This window comes from Ascaphus truei, chromosome 3 (assembly GCF_040206685.1).
Source record: "Ascaphus truei isolate aAscTru1 chromosome 3, aAscTru1.hap1, whole genome shotgun sequence".
Taxonomy (NCBI): domain Eukaryota; kingdom Metazoa; phylum Chordata; class Amphibia; order Anura; family Ascaphidae; genus Ascaphus; species Ascaphus truei.
Genome location: NC_134485.1, coordinates 358,333,806 through 358,354,797, shown reverse-complemented (window position 1 = coordinate 358,354,797; position 20,992 = coordinate 358,333,806). Strand labels below are relative to the sequence as shown.

The following is a 20,992-nucleotide window of genomic DNA, read 5'->3' as shown; positions in this document are numbered from 1 at the left end:
GCAATGAAGGTGTCTTATGGAGTAATATTGCTTAATAAAATATGGCCCTATATCTACGAGGGACTGAATAAAGTTAAAATGTGTATTTCATTTTGCAGAGTAGAAAAATAAAGTATAAAAAAAAGATTTAGAAATGTAAAATAGGAATGCAAAAATTATTATTACACCAGGCAAAGAAACATTTATTTACATATTTTATTTTCAAAATACAAACATAGGATAGAACATTTATAGTTTATGTGGTTTACAAAAATGATAATAGGCATAGCATTAAACAATAATCGTAACTAAACCACAAAATGATTTCTATGTGTCAATGAAGAATATAAGCATTTTCTTATGCGAGTAACAATTCTTTTAATAACACGATTATTCTACTTTAATAAGATTTCAGGTTATTGCATTTCATGAGAGTATAAAATTGTTATATATGTTAAGTATTGCATTTTTGTTACAATACTGAAAATGCATACGTTCATTTTAGGAAGATGGACTTACAATTTAATATATGTTTTCATAGGAGTGTATATAGAAAAACAGAAAATAGTATAATGTGTGCATATTGGTCCAGCTAATGTTTTAAAGGTTTATTTCAAACTGTGGAAAAAGTATACTGAACATTAAACAAAGACAGTATTAAAAGTCTGCCATGTGCTATTTACGTATATAAGTGTGTGCTTTTACTAAAGTGTATAAAGTAAGATTATGCTCTTCTTTCCAAGGAAACACCATTTGCTATGGCCTCTTAACAGCATGTTGAATCTTCTGAAGTAGACCATCCAAACATTTGGACAGGGGGTGTCTTCTAATATGTTGTACTTTGTCCATTAGAGAAGATTTTGCCTGTCAAGAAATGTATCACGAAGTTGCAGAAAGCCCACGCCCACTTACATGCTGTTAACTGTCCTGCTGGTAAGTGCCAAAGCGCTTTTCAGAGAGAAAATAGCTTTCATTTCTTGCAGGTCTTCCATTGCAAACTGACCTCTTCGTTATGCCTTTTCTTTAACTGTTAATAAGGATATTGCTTTTGTTTCTTGCCAGAGAAACACGACAACCAAGTACAGATCAGCATTGCAGTAGCGGCTCCTCCTCCAGTGCAATAATAGGCCCATCCAATTCTGCACATTCCTAAAAACAAAAGAAAAGCAAAAAAACGTTACATTTTACCATTTACACTCATCCGTTTTATTTCCCTTTACAATATCCTTCATCACTAGCTTGTAGAAAGTCATATGAGTCTATGGCACCTATTCTGGTAGCTCGAAGTGTGACAAACCGCTTCTAAAGTGCACTTTGCTATTCTGCAAGCCCTAATCGCATGTCCAAACCACGGCTAAGCAGTTTTTTTAGAAGCCGTTTTACTCTTGCTCTGACAATCCGATCAACACCACGACCCCTCTGGCACTCAAAGGGTTATATCAGGGGTATGCAAACTTGCTGTGCTGCGCCCCCCTGCTTGCTCTCCCCCAGTGTCGCTCCCCCCCTTACCATTAATCTGGTGTCATGTGACGTCACGTCACCCCCCGGTGTCATTTGACGACACATCGCCCAAAGCCGGCTAAATTCAGGTAAGTGAGTTACAGTCATTACCGGACTTTAGTACAGGCATACCCCGGTTTAAGGACACTCATTTTAAGTACACTCGTGAGTAAGGACATATCGCCCAGGCAAACACAGACAAACGGCAGCTCGCGCATGCGCCCGTCAGCACGTCCTGAACAGCAATACCGGCTCCCTACCTGTACTGAAGCTGTGCGCAAGCGGAGAGACTATAGAGCCTGTTAAAAATGCGTTATTTACATCAGTTATACACGTATATGACGATTGCAGTATAGTACATGTATCGATAAGTGGAAAAAAGGTAGTGCTTCACTTTAAGTACATTTTCACTTTACATACATGCTCCGGTCCCATTGCGTACGTTAATGTGGGGTATGCCTGTAAATTGGGGACGATAAAACCCCTTTACGGTATATACATATAATTTGCATGTCATTATGACTAACTTCCTTTATAATTAAGGCTATACTCTTTATAGCAGAAAACATACATTATTCACTTTACTGGTTATAGCTTTACTATTAATGTCACATTAACTTAGGTGGGTTAAATATGGTTAAAATTAAGCATTTGTACCATTAGGCTACACTTGTACTATTTTATTTGGACACAAAATATTTGGAACTTGGTCGGCTAATCATAATTTGTTTAAAAATAGAGATGCCAACCTATATAAATTGCTCCTTTTTTCCTTTTTGTACTAGTTCATCCCACAAGCCATTGTGTTCGGCAAATAGGCATCTTAACATGACAGCTAAAGTAGATGGTTTTGCTGCTAAAAGTCTATCAAGGGTGTTTATTTGGCCACAGACTTACAGTATTCTGGAAGCCTCTCGTTCTTTCAGTGAGTACCTGCAAAAGCATTGTATGTACAGAACTGGAAGTAATTGTGCACCTGGACAATTAGTGACACAGGGTGAAATAATAGCATAGCCAATCAGGTTACCATGGGGCTTTTGTTAGTAAAAGTCTAGAATTGCAAATGAATGTATCAATCCTGAGAAATGTACATTACCATGTCAGGTAAATTGGATCTTAAAGCAACAGCCTCGCCAAAATTGAAATAATTTTTTTAACAGCATACGAATCCAAGGGTTTCTACACAGTCAAAATGCCCTATTTTCAGCACATGGAACCCTCCAGTTACCATATTCCTTAAAGTTTTAGGTATTGGTACACTTGCTAGTTCTTTTAATTATTATTATTTTTTTTAAAGATGGCGCCCACATCCTATCGACCTACGATTTAACGGCCATTTTGTTTCCCTGGGATAGGTGAGCACCGGCTCTTAAAACGAAGTATCCCATGAACCATGGGGGGCTAGAGCTGAAACAATACAAGAAAACAAGCAAAAGGTGTGTTGCTTTAAGCTGAAATAAACCAAATATATATTATAATAAAACTATCTTGAAAAAACAATATGACACTTTCTAAATGTTTTGCAAATGTAGATCCATGGGTCTTCCACATATAAACAACTGTAATATGGAAATACATTTGTTTTAAAATGACATGCCTTATAACACAAGATAATGTACATTTCAAAATATCATTTTTATTCGTAGTGCAATTTGTGATTTAATGATAAATAGGACAATGTTTTTGTCGAAGGGCCATAATAGAGCAACCCTAAGGCTAAGGCCCCGCTCCCTCAGTCAGCGCGCCCGCACTGCAGACAGGCGGCGCACTGACAGGCACAGACCGCGATATGCGGTCTGTAGGGAGCCGGGAGCTGGAGCAGGAGGGGGGCGGGAGTGGGGCGTGGTTTGAGCGGGGGGGGGGCGTGGTTTGAGCGGAGGGACCCGCTACTCCCTCCCTCCCTGCTTGGGCTCGGGCTCCCGGGCTGCAGGAGGGAGCTGCGGCAGGCTGCTGGAAGGTAAGCAGCTCCCGCTCCCTCCCCCCACAAATGCCCTCCTCACACACGCTGATACACACACACACACCAACCCCTACCTTGTGCAGGAAGCTGTGTGACAGCTCCGCTCCCGCCCCCGCCGCTGATAGGCTCATCAGCGCACCACGTGACGCGTCACCGCTCGGGATCACAATTTTCTTGCATCCCCTGGCGGCTGACGCGTCACAGCACATTGTGAGCCGTGCAGCGAGGGGGGACTGGGACCGGCTCAGAAGGATTCCCCTGCTGGTGGGGAAAGCTCACGTGGCCGCCCGCGCCACCGGGCGCAGCGGGTCCCAGCTTTTAGTTAGCATTTCGACACTTTATTTTCAGAACAAACAACGGGTCATATTTCCAAAATCGTACTGCTCGATAAGAAACAGACTAGCACATCGTAGTAAATATGACCTTTATTGGCCCATTTACTTGAATAAGGATGTAAGGTGAATCCAAGCATGGAAGGTGTCCTATGGAGTAGCACTTCTTAGGAAATATGGCCTGTAACAGGGTGGATTCCCAGTCACGTAATTACGCAGGGGAAACAGACTTACAGAGGCCGATACAGCACTGAGGAGGTTAACTCCAAAGCAAGCTAGCTTAATTAACCTCCTAAAGAGAGATAACCTTGGACCTTACCCTACCCCAACCAGGAGGAAGCTGGGGGCCCGAAGGTAAACTTGCCTCAGACTGAACACGTGGTTTACTGTTGATAAGAGGCTTTGCCCTCTAATCCATAGCTAGCGACTAAGTTCTGTGTTAGTCAGCGCGCTGGATAGGAGCTAGGTATGGTTATTTTGGCAATATATTTTATGTTAACAATTTGGGCGAAATAAAAGCCTACATTTATTTTCCAAAAGCAGTCTCGGTATGGGGCGCCAGTATCTCCTATGCATTTAAATGTCTCGCGTCACGTGACCGTGGGAATAAAATGCATACACTGGCGACACACTTTATTCGAGCTCGGCTAGTCCCACGAATTCGGGTATACCCGGGTGTATTGAGGTTTGTGACTGTTTTCTACCCGAGTGCATTGAGGTATTTTCCAGGCAGGGATTGAAGCATTTTATTCCCGCTGGCTGCAATACTGCACAGTATATATATATATACTGCATTACAATTCATGAATTTATGCCATCTGGTAGACACGCGAAGCATTGCAGCCTATTAAATCCTAATCATTATCATTTAACAGATCAGCCGCCCGTCAGCCAGGCATGAACCCAGGCTGGGAAGGCAAACGCAACGGGGCTTGTCAGAGGTGAGGAGCGGCGCATTCCAGGTATCTGCCAGGTACATACTGGGTATTTGCTCGAATAAAGTGTGTCGGTGCAGTAGGAGATACCGGCACCCCATAATGGGGCCTGTATATCGGTAAGCAGGGGGTGCCCGGATCTCAAATCAACGCGGTTCTGCCCCGGAGACCCCCTGCTACAATACACCAGTATTACATTTTATATTAAAAATGGTTGATCTCTGGCAAGATTTGCGCAGGGACTCAGCGTGCTGAAGAAAAACATCACCGGGTGAGCCCTTTTCAGAGAGCAGATCAGCATATCGCCGGCTACGCGCCAGTTTAGCAAATTTTGCTATCACTGGTATTCTGGACTTTCTGCATACCATGATAGCAACGCCGTCAGAAATGGCAATTTAAAAAGAACTGTGATTTTTTTTTTGGATTGGCGCTTTGTGCATAGGCTCCATAATGTTAGCCTGAAGCTCCTTGGATTTGCAGTTACAGTACAGTACTGCACATTCAGTTTGCTATTTATTTAACAGATAGAGGTACTTTGGTTAACTGTAAACATGTTGTTAATGTTGAATTCACTTTATACTGTAAAGTGAGAAAGTTTGGGAAGGTCAGCAATTTCACAGACTTTTAGCGTGTAGTTGGATGCAAAATTATTATTTAATATTCACATAAATCATATGGAAAGATGATTTGCCAGAAAATTGGTTAAGCTTTTGTTGTAATAAATCCTTTCTTGACATGTAGAGAGAGGTCATCCGAGTCAAGAAGAGATATCTGGTTTATCTTATACAAAGTAAAAGTAATAGACATTCACATCTACAAAATATCACACAGCTTCTATAAAACGACATAAAAGGCAATGAGGGATGTTTAAATGTAGACGTGATTTAAATGCAAAAAAGCTATTTAGTATAAATGGTTTGCCTTGTTCATTTTTTAGAATTTTACGGGGAAGCTGCGTCACTCCTTTGTTTGCTATATCAGTTTCTAGGAATTGCATAATTTGACATTTTCTCCACTAGTTTTGTGTTTATTTACTCATTTTAAGAGTTCTTCAAAATAAAGTCCATAGGCTCAGCCCTGAAAAGCCCTCAAAGAACATAAATATAAGAGTTTGACGAGTGCACAAATCATAATTGAATGAATAAATATAGGTAAAACCCACTGGTAAGATGAAGAAAGAGCACGGTAAGTGGTGAAGTGTTGTACTAAATATCCAAATGCATAACCAACGTTTCCATTTGCACAGGCACCTTCATAAGGACAGTGTATTGTCATAGAAAATGTAGAGACATATACATTTTCTACAGTGTCTAACCCGGAAGTGAAGTTCATGGACCAAAAGCCTGCAAATCCCAGTAATTGTTGCAAAGCAACCAAACATACACAAACCAATGGAATAGCTAGAGTGTGTAAATAAAGTGAAAGACGGCTCCATACTAAATAAATAAAATTTAACCACATCAAGAGAGGAAGAGCAAATAAGAGGGTGGAATACAATGTATCAACTAAAGGGCAGATGCTAGCAACGTAATAACAATAGGGCAAGAACATCTAAAACTGACATTAAACACTGAAAAATGTAGTCAAAAAGTATGAGCGCTCCAGTTAACACTGAACACACATCCTTATTCGCAAAATTACTATCATACAGATGCAGCGGCCGTTATTCGAACATTTAACGCATTGTATACCTTGGAATACCCATGTCATGGCACGTGATTTCTTCCAACCTTCCCGCCTTAAGATGCGTGTGGACTCGTTTTTATTGAGTGCAGAAAATGACATTTTAGTGTTCTGGTTTTTAAACACCTGCAAATTGACACAGTAGCACAGTACTGTATAAATTACAATTCATTTCTGCCACGGAAACGCGAAGAATTGCACCCAAAGAAATCAGAATCCATTAAATGCAAACAAATCAACCGCGGTAAACACAGGCGCGAATGCCGCGTGGAATACAGCAGAGCACATGAAAATGGCTCAGTGAACTGTACGAATAACGGCCGCTGCATCTGTATGCACCTACTATATATAAAAGTTGTAATCATAAGCATGAATTAAGTAGATATAGCTGTGTTAAAGCAGTTGTGATAGTGCAGAGTAAATGAGTACTTCAGTATTTGGTGATACCTTTTTTATTTGGACTAACAATTCACATTAGACAAGTCTGAGAGTTCTCCTCTCTTCCTCAGATCAGCCATACTAATTTACAAAGATTCCATGAGCTTAACAAAGATAAAAGAAAGATAGCAATCTAAGGCATATGACGTAGAGAAGGGATGGTGAATAAACAGACAAGGCAATAAATGAATCAAAGGGACAGTCAGAATTAGGATGAAGCATCCATCAGCACGGTGAATGGGCTGTGGTGCTCCATTGGTTTGTGCATGTTTTGTTGCTCAGCAACAATTGCTAGCAACCTTGGCCCCTTAGATTTGCAGGCTTTTGTTCTTTGAACTTCACTTCCAGGTTAGACACTGCATATATTGCTCCACATTTTTGCACTATACACCACCCTGATGAAGGTCCTTGTATGGCCCGAAAAGATGGATGTTTAATACAAAACTTCACTTACCATGCAGTTTGGGTATAAAATATATACAGTGGTGAGAAAGTTTGTGAATCCCTTAGATTAAGGACTAATAACATTTTAGGTTTGAAATATGTGAAAATTCTAAATCCTAATAATAGACAAAGATCCAGATATGCCCAATGAACAGGCCAACTTCATTCTAGACGGCATAAAGTTCATCTTGGAACATAATTATTTTTTGTTCGAGGGGGTATATTACCTGCAAAAATGTGGCACTGCCATGGGCACAAAATTTGCACCCAGCTATGCAAATCTTCTTATGGGAGCATGGGAGGAAGACCATATTTGGTCCATTGCAGAGCTGGGTGTGAATTTGTGCCTATGGCGCAGGTATATAGATGATATTGTGTTTATTTGGAAAGGTAATGAAGAAAGCCTTAAACAGTTTATCATCTATATTAATGACAACTTGCTTAACTTAAAATTTAATTGTGAATATAGTCAGGAAAAAGTTAATTTCTTGGACCTGACTATTTTCATTGAGGAAGGGAGAATAAAAACAGAGACCTTCTTTAAAGGTGTAGATATAAACAACTACATATCCACCACAAGTTGTCACCATCCTAAATGGTTGCAAAATGTCCCATACGGACAGATAAGGCGCATTAAAAGAAATTGTAGTAATACAAGTACCTTTCAAAAACAATCTGCTTTTCTACAAGAAAGGTTTTTAGAAAAAGATTATAATGCTGTGACCATACAGGATGCCATTAAAAAAGTAAATGTTTTGGATAGAAATGATTTAATGAGCAATAAAAAGAAGGACAAATCCAATAAAACATTTGAGTACTCATTTCTGACAGATTACAATAGACAATCAGATAAGATTACCAAAATAATTAAGAAGCACTGGCACATTGTAAAAAATGACCCTGTGCTTGGAGAGATTGTCCCTTAAAATCCAAGTGTGATCTTCAGAAGAGCTAAATCACTGAAAGATAAATTAGCCCCAAGCGCCCTCCCTAAAATAACCAGTGAGGGGAATAGATGGCTAACTAAATCTAAAGGTTTTTATGGCTGTACCACATGTACTGCATGTAAACATAGGCCAGAGGATAAATTCAGCTTTATGTCTAACACCTCAGGGCAAAGATATAACATAAAACAACTTTTGTCATGTAAATCTAATTATGTGGTATATCTTATTTCCTGTCCGTGTGGATTACAATATGTGGGCCAGACTACAAGAACTGTAAACACACGTATACTTGAGCACATTGGCAATGTAAGGAGAGGTGTTACTACACATTACCTGTCCAACCATTTTTTACAAAAACATGATGGGGATACATCTGGGCTCACATTTACAGTTATAGAACAAGTGTTGACACATTGGAGAGGTGGAGACAGACAAGCTGCTCTTAAAAAAAGAGAAAGCTTCTGGATCTTCACCTTACAAACACTTGTACCACTAGGTCTCAATGTGGATTTTGAGCTAAGTGCTTTCCTATAAAAAACCTGTAATATTAAATTGTTTTAGACAACAAATTGTTTTAGACTGCAACTAAGGTTGAAAATGCACATACTGTGAACTAATTGTGTTTTTTTCCCTATGTTCTTATTTTGAGATACATCAATCGCCGTTTTCAACATTTATTATAAGTTAGATTTTGAGCAATCTTATTATATTTTATGTCTCTTATATATTGTATATACAATTCTTGAAATAGCACAGTTGTATATGAGGTCACTTCGTTAATTCTCAGAATTACTTTTTAGAATAGGTTTTTCATTAATAAAGATGTATTTTACTTTGAAGTGTATAAACATTGTGATGTATTTTAAGGTTAATTGTATAACAGTATTGTGAAGATTGGGAGGACATATGAAGTCAATCACCAATTTATCTGCTGTCCAATAGGAGGAAAGGTCAGCATAGATTAAAGGGTATAAATAGCATCTCTTTACGGGGTAACGTCACTCCTGACGAAGCCGTCACTACGTACGGCGAAACGCGTAGAGCGTAACCCCTCTTGTGAGATCTAGAGGGAGAGAGCTTGCTGTGGAGTTCCGGTGGCGTTCGCTACACGAGTTGAAGAACCCGGAAGTGACGTATCGGCCTCCTGAAGCAGTGCAGGTCGGAGACCGTGTGAGGAAGCAGCATCGTGCAGAGATCCCGAGAACGCGACTCGAGCGAAATCTACATGTGTACAAACTTGCTGTTACCTTTCCGGAATCCTGTAAGCCTCCAATTTTTATCAATGCGGATAAATATCTACATTTTTTAAGTTTTGGATTGGTGTCTCTCTTTTGGATTTCTACCTCCTATTTGTTGCTCCTGTGTGTATGGGACATTATAGATGTCCATACGTAGCTAGTATTTCTGATACTTAGTGATTTTTGATATCTAGCTTTTTTGTGCTCTTTTAAGAGCTCTGTCTGTGTATGTGTACTGTCTAACGTATTGCACTATGCGAGTATCACGTTTTTTCCTTAGGCACTGACGCTCCCCTGATTCTTCTCCTTAATAGACAAAGATAACCCGATCAAATAAATGACACAAACATGAAACTTTTTCAACATTTATTTATCCACAAATGATTCAACATTCAACATCCATGTGTGAAAAAGTATGTGAACCTTTAGATTCAGAACCTGGTGGCACCCCCTTGAGAAGCAATAATTTCAGCTAAGCATTTCCTGTAACTGCTGTTCAGTCTCTCACATCGGTTTTGAGGAATTTAGGCCCATTCCGCCTTACATAACTGGTTCAACTCAGTGTGACATTTCAGGGCTTCCTTGCATAGACAGCTCGCTTCAGGTCCTGCCACAACATGATGATGGGATTTAGGTTCAGACTTTGGCCATGGCCATGGCAACAGGGTCGTGTGACATCACACCCGACGCCGGTCTAACAGTAAGGGGGACGCGAGTAGCTGCAGGAGCAGTCAGGGGGCACAGCTCAAGAAGTTTGTGCTCCCCTGCCCTAATAAATAGATAGTCATAGTGGCCAGTGATCACTTGAAAATGCAGGGAATGGAGGTTTACAGTTGAACAATGTAAAGGATTTGCCGGGTATGTGCACATTTTATAAGGATTCAGTGATGAACATTGGAATGCTATAAAAGATATACTAGACCTGAAGATTTGCTATTGTCATGGATAATACTGTGACATAATCTGGAATAGAATTGGACCCAATGGCCTTAAACACTGGTTTCAGGGTGCAGACTGGCAAAACTGCAGAACTAAGTACAGGCATACCCCGCATTAACATACGCAATGGGACCGGAGCATGTATGTAAAGCGAAAATGTACTTAAAGTGAAGCACTACCTTTTCCCCACTTATTGATGCATGTACTGTACTGCAATCGTCATATTCGTGCATAACTGATGTAAATAACGCATGTGTAACAGGCTCTATAGTCTCCCCGCTTGCTCACAGCTCTGGTACAGGTAGGGAGACAGTATTGCTGTTCAGGACATGCTGACAGGCGCATGCGTGAGCTGCCGTTTGCCTATTGAGCAAGATGTACTTACTCGCGAGTGTACTTAAAGTGAGTGTCCTTAAACCGGGGTATGCCTGTATTGTATTGTATGTATTTATTTATATAGCGCCATAAATGTACATAGCGCTTCACAGTAGTAATACATATCATATAAATAACAAATAATATAAATAACAGGTCATGGGAATAAGTGCTTCAGACATAAAAGTAACATTAAGGAAGAGGAGTCCCTGCTCCGAGGAGCTTCCAAACTAATTGGTAGGTAGGGAGAACGTACAGAGACAGCAGGAGGGAATTCTAGTAAGCGCGTCTGCAGGGGGCCAAGCTTTATGTATCATGTGTCCAGGATTATCCAGTGCTATTCATATGCTTCTTTAAGCAGATGTGTCTTATGGTGGGTCTTAAATGTGGATAGAGAGGTGCTAGTTGGGTATTGAGGGGAAGGGCATTCCAGAGGTGCGGGGCAGAAAATGAGAAAGGTTTAAGGAGGGAGAGAGCTTTCAATACAAAGGGGGTAGAAAGAAAACATCCTTGAGAAGAACGCAAGAGTTGGGATGGTGCATAGCGAGAAATTAGGGCTGAGATGTAAGGAGGGGCAGAAGAATGTAAAGCTTTAAAATTGAGGAGGAGAATTGAGTGTGAGATGCGGGATTTGATCGGAAGCCAGGAGAGGGATTTCAGGAGGGGAGATGCAGAGACAGTAACAAAGTAACAAAGGATAGGCAGAGGCATGAGAGTAATCGATCTTAACCGATGAAACAAAGTAGCATGGACAAGACAAGGAGGTTGTCAAACAGCAGGCCAAGCAGTAATCACACAAGCTTGTACACGCAGAAAGTAGCCTAGTTGCACTAGCCACAGGAACTATAGTAGGTCAAATAGCCAGATCACAGAGGTGTGTCTGGATTTGAACCAATCCCTGTGGTTCTTTAAATGAGCAATTGGTGGACAAAGACAGAATGTAATCTGATCTCAAACAGGGCTATGCAGCACAGTAGCAAGGGTGTTGTTTAGTTATACCTAATGTTCCCAATTCTATCCATTACAGGTATTTATTACTTTATTTATGTAGCACCATCTATGTACATAGCGCTTTACATCAGTGACATATTAGGAACAAGCGCTTGAAAGGGAGACCAGGGGTTAAACTCCCTTTACAGGGCTGGAAACTGCACTGGTGGCGAGGTTCCAGCCTGAACTGGGATCTGGAGGTAATTAAACTTCTGATTGAACAGGTATAAAAGGCAGGAATTTAGAACCTGTCACTGTCCCTGTTTGGAGTCAGTGAGAGGATCACGGATCACAGAGCGCCCGCCCGCGGATCCAGGCTGGTTGACCAGAAGATTTTGCCTGGCAACCGTGAGGAACTCAAAGCCTCGCACAGAAGAAGCCTGCAGCTGGAGAAATCGGAGACGCCGGACCAGCATCAATGTCAGATAAGACTTTCTATATTGTTCCCTGTCTTTCTAATATGGTGGTTATACGATTTCGACTAGTAACTGGCTTACCCCGCCAGTCAGATAGTAAGGGCCACTGTAATGTTTAGTCAGTCTCCTGAAAGGAGTAGGTGTTGGTTTTATGATTTTGTGTTTTGCCTTAAAGGGGCAGTAGCCTCAATGTTTTGTGGGAAATAAAACAACTCAACGTTTGGTTTACCCCAAAAATGCATGTGTGAACTCTGATCTGACCTCGCCTGCAAGCTGCTTTGTCACAACGCTTCATACATAAAAGTAGGCATTAGGTAAAGGAGTCCCTGCGTGATAAAATTAGTGTTTGTTTAGGACAGGTTGTGAGTGAGATTTAGAAACATATTGATCATGGTGGTGCTATGCTAATAGTCATTTTGCAGTGCCTGAAGGCACCTTATGGCCCATTCCCTATTAGCCCTGCTTATTAAATATAGGATTGAGTCGTGTGGACCCGACTTACTACAATCTAGGTTCCTACGACTTGGTGCCCCAGCCATTGCCAAACCAATTGCGTCGATAGTCAACTCTATCCTGTCTGCAGGCCATATCCCTAAGACCTGGAAAACTGCCAGAGTTGTCCCAATCTTCAAAAGTGGGGACAAAAACACTGTCTCAAACTACAGGCCAATCTCACTTCTCCCAATTCTATCCAAAGTTATGGAAAAATGTGTCCACTCCCAAATAAGCGAGTTCTACACCAAGACAAATTTCCCTAGCCAATTCCAGTCTGGGTTTCGTCCCAAACACTCCACCGTAACTACCCTGCTAAAAGTTTGCAATCAAATCCAGTGTGGAATGGAACGGGGACAACTCACTGGTGCAGTATTCCTAGATTTTGCAAAGGCTTTTGACACAGTTGATCATGCTATCCTGCTTAACAAACTCCAGAGCTCTGGAATAGGGAAACATGCTTTAAACTGGTTTCAGTCCTACCTATCAGGAAGATCCCAACATGTGTCCATCTCAGGCTCTAACTCCAACCCCCTGGATATCACCTGTGGTGTCCCGCAAGGCTCTGTTCTGGGGCCCCTACTCTTCTCAGTGTTCATTAATGATCTTCCCACAGCTTGTAAGGAAGCCTCAATACACATGTATGCAGATGACACAATCCTGTATGCACACAGCCATAGCCTCTCTGACCTTCAACACATACTTCAGTCTGACTTTTTGAGACTCGAAAACTGGATTTCCCAAAACAAACTGTTTTTAAACACTGACAAGACTGTAACAATGGTATTTGGGACCAAGACTAAATTTGTAAAGCTTCCAGTGACTGAGCTCCTGATTAGAACCAACGCTAAAACCACCCTAACACCTGTCACTAGTTTTAAATACCTGGGCTTATGGTTTGACTCCCACTTAACATTCGGGATGCACATTGATACCCTGACAACCAAGACCTATGCCAAACTAGGGGTACTTTACAGGAACAAATCCTCCCTAAGTCTCCTGGTCAGAAAGCGTATTGCACAGCAGATGCTAATGCCAATTATTGACTATGGAGACATAGTATATGGCTCGGCTCCTCAAACCCACCTTAGCAAACTTGACACCCTCTACAATTCAATTTGTCGTTTTGTTCTCCAATGCAACTACAACACACATCACTGCGAAATGCTCAAAGAACTAGATTGGTCATCACTAGAGTCTAGGCGCAAAGTTCACCTTTCCTGTCTCACCCTCAAATACTTTCTGGGCAAGCTACCCAGCTACCTGAACAAGCTCCTCACCCCTACCACATGCAGTACCTATCACCTGAGATCAGACTCCAAAAGACTATTCATGGTCCCAAGACTCAACAAAGTATCCGGACGTTCCTCCTTCTCCTTCCGTGCACCCCAAAACTGGAACAACCTACCAGAGACTCTCATATCCACCACCAGCTTAAGTTCTTTCAAATCTAAGGCTGTCTCACACTTTAATCTGGTCTGTAACTGTTTCATAAGCTCATAATATATATTTTCTTTAACTGTGCATGCAATGTCTTGTATATAAATGTATACCTTGTTCATTTATGTAACTGTATTTGTAACCATGTATTATTTGTTTTACTCTGTGCCCAGGACATACTTGAAAACGAGAGGTAACTCTCAATGTATTACTTCCTGGTAAAATATTTTATAAATAAATAAATAAATAAATGTGGTTCGTGAGAGTCCTTCAAACATTGTTCCACTTACAGAAGAGCAGTGTGGCCAGAAAAGTGGCTACAGATGCATGGGTGACATTGTTTTAAAGGTTTCTGAAACATTGACTACAGTTAATGCCAATTATAGACTATGGGGACATAATTACTTAATGTAACTATGTATTTGTAGCCATGTATCTGTCATCATAACTCTTTGCCCAGGACATAATTGAAAATGAGAGTTACCTCTTAATGTATTACTTCCTGGTAAACCATTTTATAAATAAGTTAAGGGCAGACCTGACATGCTAAAGGCATGTTGCTAGAAATGACATTTGGAAAACTAAAGTTTGTTTAAAGATATAAGACAAAGATATTAAACCCATATTTTCTAAACAGTGGTAAGCTTTAGTATAACATGTCCTTAGGGCCATATATACTAAATGATTTATTTGAGCTATATGGTGACCCAAGGCTCAGCATTGTTTAGTATATATGGATGAATGGGCCACCTGGTACCTTAAGGATTAACACCCTTAGTAAACATGGTCTAAATTCACTTCACAGCTACAGTATGTGGGAGATATAGAAGCAAGAAAATAGAAATTGATCTCAGATAAGAAAATGCACAGATAAGATAAGCCAAGTGGTTCTAATGTGCTGATCTCAGATCCCATTTGAATCTTGGCTTTCGTTTATATTTCGTATAACCTTATGTCTATCCCGAGGATTTTTCAATCCTCTTACTGCATTATACTCTACTACCTCTGTTGGGAAGCTCTGCTATGAATCTACCACCCTTTTGGTGAAGTACTTCCTCGTATTGTATGTGTTTATTTATATAGCACCAAAAGTATACTCAGCGCTTCACAAAGAATACAGTACAGGGAATTATACAATGAGCGCAGCAAAATCAGACAATAGGAAAGGAAATCCCTGCCCCGAAGAGCTTACAATCTAAGTGGCAATTGAGCCTGCCACCCTCCCTAGTTTCAGAGCAGGACCTCTGGTTCTAGTGCTTCTTTTCTCTGAAATATCCCTTCCCCCATATTTTGTCAGAAATCTTAATGTAGTTGAAAGTTTCTGTCAAACCTACTTCCCTCTTGCTTCTATCCTCCAAGCTGTACATATTATGGCCCTTCAGTCTTTCATGATACAGTATGTTTTTTTTTTTTAGAGTAGACATGGCACCTTTCAATATCTCTTCTTTGCAACATTTCCAATGTATGTCCTTCTGAATATATGATGGCCAATGTACCAAGCACGATAAACTGCATCTTTGACACAGAACTGGTGCATTTCAAACTTAATTTAAGATGTACTTGTGTGCACCTATTTACTAAGCTCAAATATCTCCACCTGTGCACAATAATAGTCTGCGCTTGGTGTACAAATGTAAATGGTATATACTAAAAAATTTATATTTCTGTGTGCTACAAAACCAATTAAAGGTTTGTCAAGTGCGACTTGGCATAAACCGTATAAAAGTCTCCTAATAGTGGTAGCGCAGAATGAAGTTGCGCTGTATCAACCCAAAAGTGTATTTGAGGCTGAATGGATGTTTCATTATATAGGTTAACAAAATACGTTTTTAGACAGTTTAGCTGTTATCAATTATTAGTATAATATTATTTATATTTACTAATACTACTTCTAAAAATTGTATCAATCAGGCATTAAAAAATGTCAGTCCCACTACAGATCCCTGAGGTACACCACTGGTCACCTTCCGCCTCCTCTGAATATACTCCATTTATCACAACTCTGTCGCCTATCCTTCAATCAATATCTTATTCATCCAACCACCTTGGGGTACAATCACAAGCATTGCAATTTGATTATCAGCCTTTCATGTGGGATGGTGTCAAAGGCCTTATGGAAATCTAGATAATCTACTGCTCCACCCTTTGTCACCCAGTAAAAAAAAAAATGCAAAAAAAGTTTTGTTTGTGATTTTCCTCCCTGTAAATTCATGTTGCCTGAGTTCTTGTAAGTTGCTGGACTTTAGATATTCAACAATTATTTTGTTTCAACAGTGGTTTCAAGAATGGATTAATTTCCCCACTTCTCATTGCAAGCTCTGTGAAGTGGGACTACATTTTTGCTTATCCAAACATCTGGAACTACACCTATACTGACTATTTGCCTAACTACACCTATACTGACAGTGTTGCCTACTTCGATTATATAAATATTTTTAATGTATCCCACCTGGCCCTATAATGACTTTTCCACCTCTTTCCATTTATGATATAGCACATGTTATTTGCATACCATGGCAAGTTGCAGTGACCCAGACCCCTTTTTTACACACGTCTAATTTGTCTGAATGGAGGGTTTTCCCACTGGCTAATTATGCATTTCGTGCTAAAAATCCCCAATGGGAATAACGTGTGCTACATCTGTGCATTCCTGTTCCGTAACTGTGGCTCCTGCCCTTCACCTTCAGTTGTAAAGACTGAGCAACATATTAACATGGTCTGTTATACATTTCCTTCAACCTAACCTGATTAATTCTCTATTTTCCTTCTACAGTGTCTGCTTATATTTTGTAAAACTAGAGAGCAACCAAAGAGAGCAACAGAGCTATGCCCAGGGCTGCTGACAGGGGGGGGGGGGGGGGGATTTGAGATTTGTAACAAATGGCCCCGGCACCTGCAGGGGCCTTGCTGGCACTGGAACTTGTGCCTAGCCAGGACCAACATCTGCATCTGGCTGCCATGCCTCTGGTTGCCTGCAGGCCCCTCTCTGCCTGGCTGAACTTCTCTCTCGCCGGAAGCTGAACACAACTTCCGGGCGGGCCCAGCGTCCAGCGGGAGAGAGACCCATATAGTGGGAGGCCCGGCGTGGGAGAGAGGCCCGGAAGCAGCTGGGGAGAGCCGGGGAACTAGAGGCCTCAGACCACCCCAAAGCTAGGTGTGTGTGTTATTTTATGGTGTTGGTGGGGGTATTATATTTTGGGGAGGGGTATTTTGGGTGGGGGAATTATGTGATTTGGGGAGGGGGAAGTGTGTGTGGGGTGGGGGGAATGAAAATGAGGGGGTAGTTAAGTGATAGTGGAGGGGGTGAGAGTGTGAGAGGAGTGAGTGGGGAGAGTGAGTGAAGAAGATTGGGGAAGAGTGAGAGACAGAGGGGGGGAAGAGAAATACATGGGGAGAGGGTGGAGAATAGAGCGAGCGCATGCGGTGTGTGAGGGGAAGAGGAGGCGGCTTGTATTTGTAGCATGTATTATTTGTCATCTTAACTCTATGCCCAGGACATACTTGAAAACGAGAGGTAACTCTCAATGTATTAATTCCTGGTAAAACATTTTATAAATAAATAAAATATTTTTTCTAAACTGTCTTTTTAGCTTTTACAATACCTCATACCTACGTTGAGAACCATATCAGCTTTTTTTTACCTTGTGCATTTACTAATCTGCCTGACACATATCTTTTGCTTTTAGTATTGCACTTTTTAACTTTTTGCTCTTGCACTCCACTCAAATGTCTCCACTGTCAAATAATCCCTTAAATATTTTCCTATCTCTGAAAAGTTAGCCATCCTAAAATCTAAAACCTTAGTTTGTGGTATGACTATATCTTTATACTAAACGACCTCTCTGCAGCATTTGACACCGTGGACCACCCTCTTCTCCTTCACATTCTCCATACTCTTGGCATTCGGAACAAAGCTCTATCCTGGATCTCATCCTACCTCTCCCATCGTACTTTCAGTGTCTCTTCTGCTAATACCTCCTCCTCCTCTATTGATCTCTCTGTGGGGGTACCCCAGGGCTCTGTCCTGGGACCTCTTCTCTTTTCTCTGTATACACTCTCTCTAGGTGACCTAATAACATCTTTTGGGTTTAATTATCACCTCTATGCTGACGACACACAAATATATTTCTCAACACCCGACCTTACACCTACTGTACAAACCAAAGTTTCTGAATGTCTCTCTGCTATATCATCCTGGATGGCCCTCCGCCGCCTTAAACTCAACATGGCTAAAACAGAGCTCCTCATACTTCCTCCCAAACCTGGCCCTACTACCTCCTTCCACATTACTGTTGGAACTACGATCATTCACCCAGTAGCCCAAGCACGCTGCCTTGGGGTCACACTCGACTCCTCTCTCACATTTGCCCCTCACATTCAAAACATTTCTAAAACCTGTCGCTTTTTCCTCCGCAATATAACAAAGATACGCCCTTTCCTCTGTTGCTCGACTGCTAAAACTCTGACTCAGGCCCTCATTCTCTCCCGTCTTGATTACTGTAACCTCCTGCTGTCCGGCCTTCCTGCCTCTCACCTGTCTCCCCTACAATCTATCCTTAACGCTGCTGCCAGAATCACTCTACTCTTTCCTAGATCTGTCTCAGCATCTCCCCTCATGAAATCCCTCTCCTGGCTTCCGATCAAATCCCGCATCTCACACTCCATTCTTCTCCTCACTTTTAAAGCTTTACACTATTCTGCTCCTCCTTACATCTCAGCCCTAATTTCTCGTTATGCACCATCCAGACTCTTGCGTTCTTCTCAAGGATGTCTTCTTTCTACCCCCTTTGTATCTAAAGCCCTCTCCCGCCTTAAACCTTTTTCATTGACTGCCCCTCACCTCTGGAATGCCCTTCCCCTCAGTACCCGACTAGCACCCTCTCTATCCACCTTTAAGACCCACCTTAAGACACACTTGCTTAAAGAAGCATATGAATAGGACTGTGGCTATTCTGAACACATGGCACATAAAGCTTGGCCCCCTGCAGATGCACTTACCAGAACTCCCTCCTACTGTCTCTGTACGTTCTCCCTACCTACCAATTAGACTGTAAGCTCCTCGGAGCAGGGACTCCTCTTCCTTAATGTCTAAAGCACTTATTCCCATGATCTGTTATTTATATTATCTGTTATTTATTGGATTACCACATGTATTACTGCTGTGAAGCGCTATGTACATTAATGGCGCTATATAAATAAAGACATACAATACAATACAATACAATACTAAACACCGATTGATGGTCACTGGAACTAAAACTCTGACCCACAATTACATGTCCAATATTTCCTCAATCCTGGAGGTATTTAGATCAGTTTGAATGACGACCTTCTCATCAGTTTCTAGATCTAGGTTTAGTCTTTTCTCCAATACGTTATACTAAAGGAGCTTTTGTTGTTCCTTCCATAAAGGTCAAATCCTCCTCCGTTCCTTCCGTAACCTTTCTAAATACAGTGTAACCCAATATAACTATGTCCCAATCCTAATGTTCATTGTACCATGACCAATAGCCACAATATCCAAATCATCCCTTGTCATTATTGCAATTAACTTTTGTTACTGCTTTTTCTAATTCCTCCTACCAGTGTTAACTCATCTTTTTTCTATTTAACAAGAAAATTACATATTTCATGGTGTTCAGGGGGGGGGGGGGGGGGGGAATAAAGCGAGAATATGTCCAATAGATCCAAGTACCACCACTTCATCAACAACGAATTAAAGTCTCTGGTGCAAAGAGTCCCGTCTACCCCACCTATATATACTGCGATTACTTCTGAAAAAGCAACTGAGGATACCATCTGCCAAAGTTGATCGAGAGGAATTTAGGAGTTATGGATTGCTCTTTAACTTCTTTCCTAACCGGTAATTAGTCCCTAAGTGGATAATAACATTCACCTTTCTTTCTCCCTCCTGCTTGCTGCCTCATCCATTCTCAGAATATGCCTCCTATCCCTCCTTAAAGCTGTAGCTTTAGGTAGGCACTGTACATCCCTGTTTCCCTTACTACCCAAATCTATACTTCATAATGGAATCCCCGAGCGGAGTTGTGTCCTTTTCTGGGAACCCATTTTCCTGATGGTGTGCTTTCTATTACTTCCAGAAGCAGTCTCTTCAACTGTAGTAGGTGATTCTGTGTGCAGTTATACCCTGCTAGGGCAGCATAGGAATTGTACAGTGTCACATGTTGTAGAACTTGCCGGAGACCTGCAATCCTCACTATTCCACAGCCCACATTAGTCCAGGCCGCCATCTTCCTGGGAGAACTCTGAGTGTCAAGGGAGACACCTGTGGCGGGTAGGACCTCGGTAGCTGGAACAGCGGGAGCAGGCAAGATTGTTGGGGTACCGGGCTGAGGTCGGTGGTAAGCAGCAAGTCGGATCGTCGTGGGCAGGCAGGGATCGGTGGCAGGCACCAAGCAGGATCGTTGTGGGCAAGAAGGGGTCAGTGGCAGGCAGCAAGCAGGATCCTCGTGGCACACGCAGAGGTTCGGCAACAGAAGACAGGAGCAGGAACCGAGCCGGGACTGAGACCAGGGATCAGGGAACAAACAGGGATAAGCCAGATACCAGCAAGGGCCTTTAATAGAACAGAACTCCAACACAGAACAGAACAGGTACAGATACAGGAACAGAAGCTGCGGCATGGGCATAGGCATGGAGTCTGACTCAAAACAAAGGCAAGGTACTAACAGGAAGCAGAACTATAAGGACAGAGATAGGAGCAACAAGAAGATAGACAGAGGAACCCCAGAGCAGACAGAAAGCAGCAGAACACCCGGTGGACAAGGAAAGGATCTATGGCAAGGCAGGAAGTCTAGGAGACCCTGACACCGAGGCAGTGGTGGCCTATCAGGTGCTTCCTGTTTGGGGAAAGTGGATACATA

At 41.6% G+C, this 20,992-nt stretch overlaps 1 protein-coding gene across 2 annotated transcripts in view; it reads right to left on the bottom strand.

The window, feature by feature from the left end:
• Window positions 1-209: 209 nt before the first annotated feature.
• Window positions 210-20,992, bottom strand: part of LHFPL6 (LHFPL tetraspan subfamily member 6) — a 230,024-nt gene continuing 209,241 nt past the window's right edge. For both annotated transcript variants that reach the window (XM_075592029.1, XM_075592030.1), the window contains exon 4: window positions 210-1,128. In XM_075592029.1, coding sequence (XP_075448144.1) covers window positions 1,010-1,128 — 119 coding nt within the window. In that variant the 3' untranslated portion in view covers window positions 210-1,009. The remainder of the gene's footprint in view (window positions 1,129-20,992) is intronic.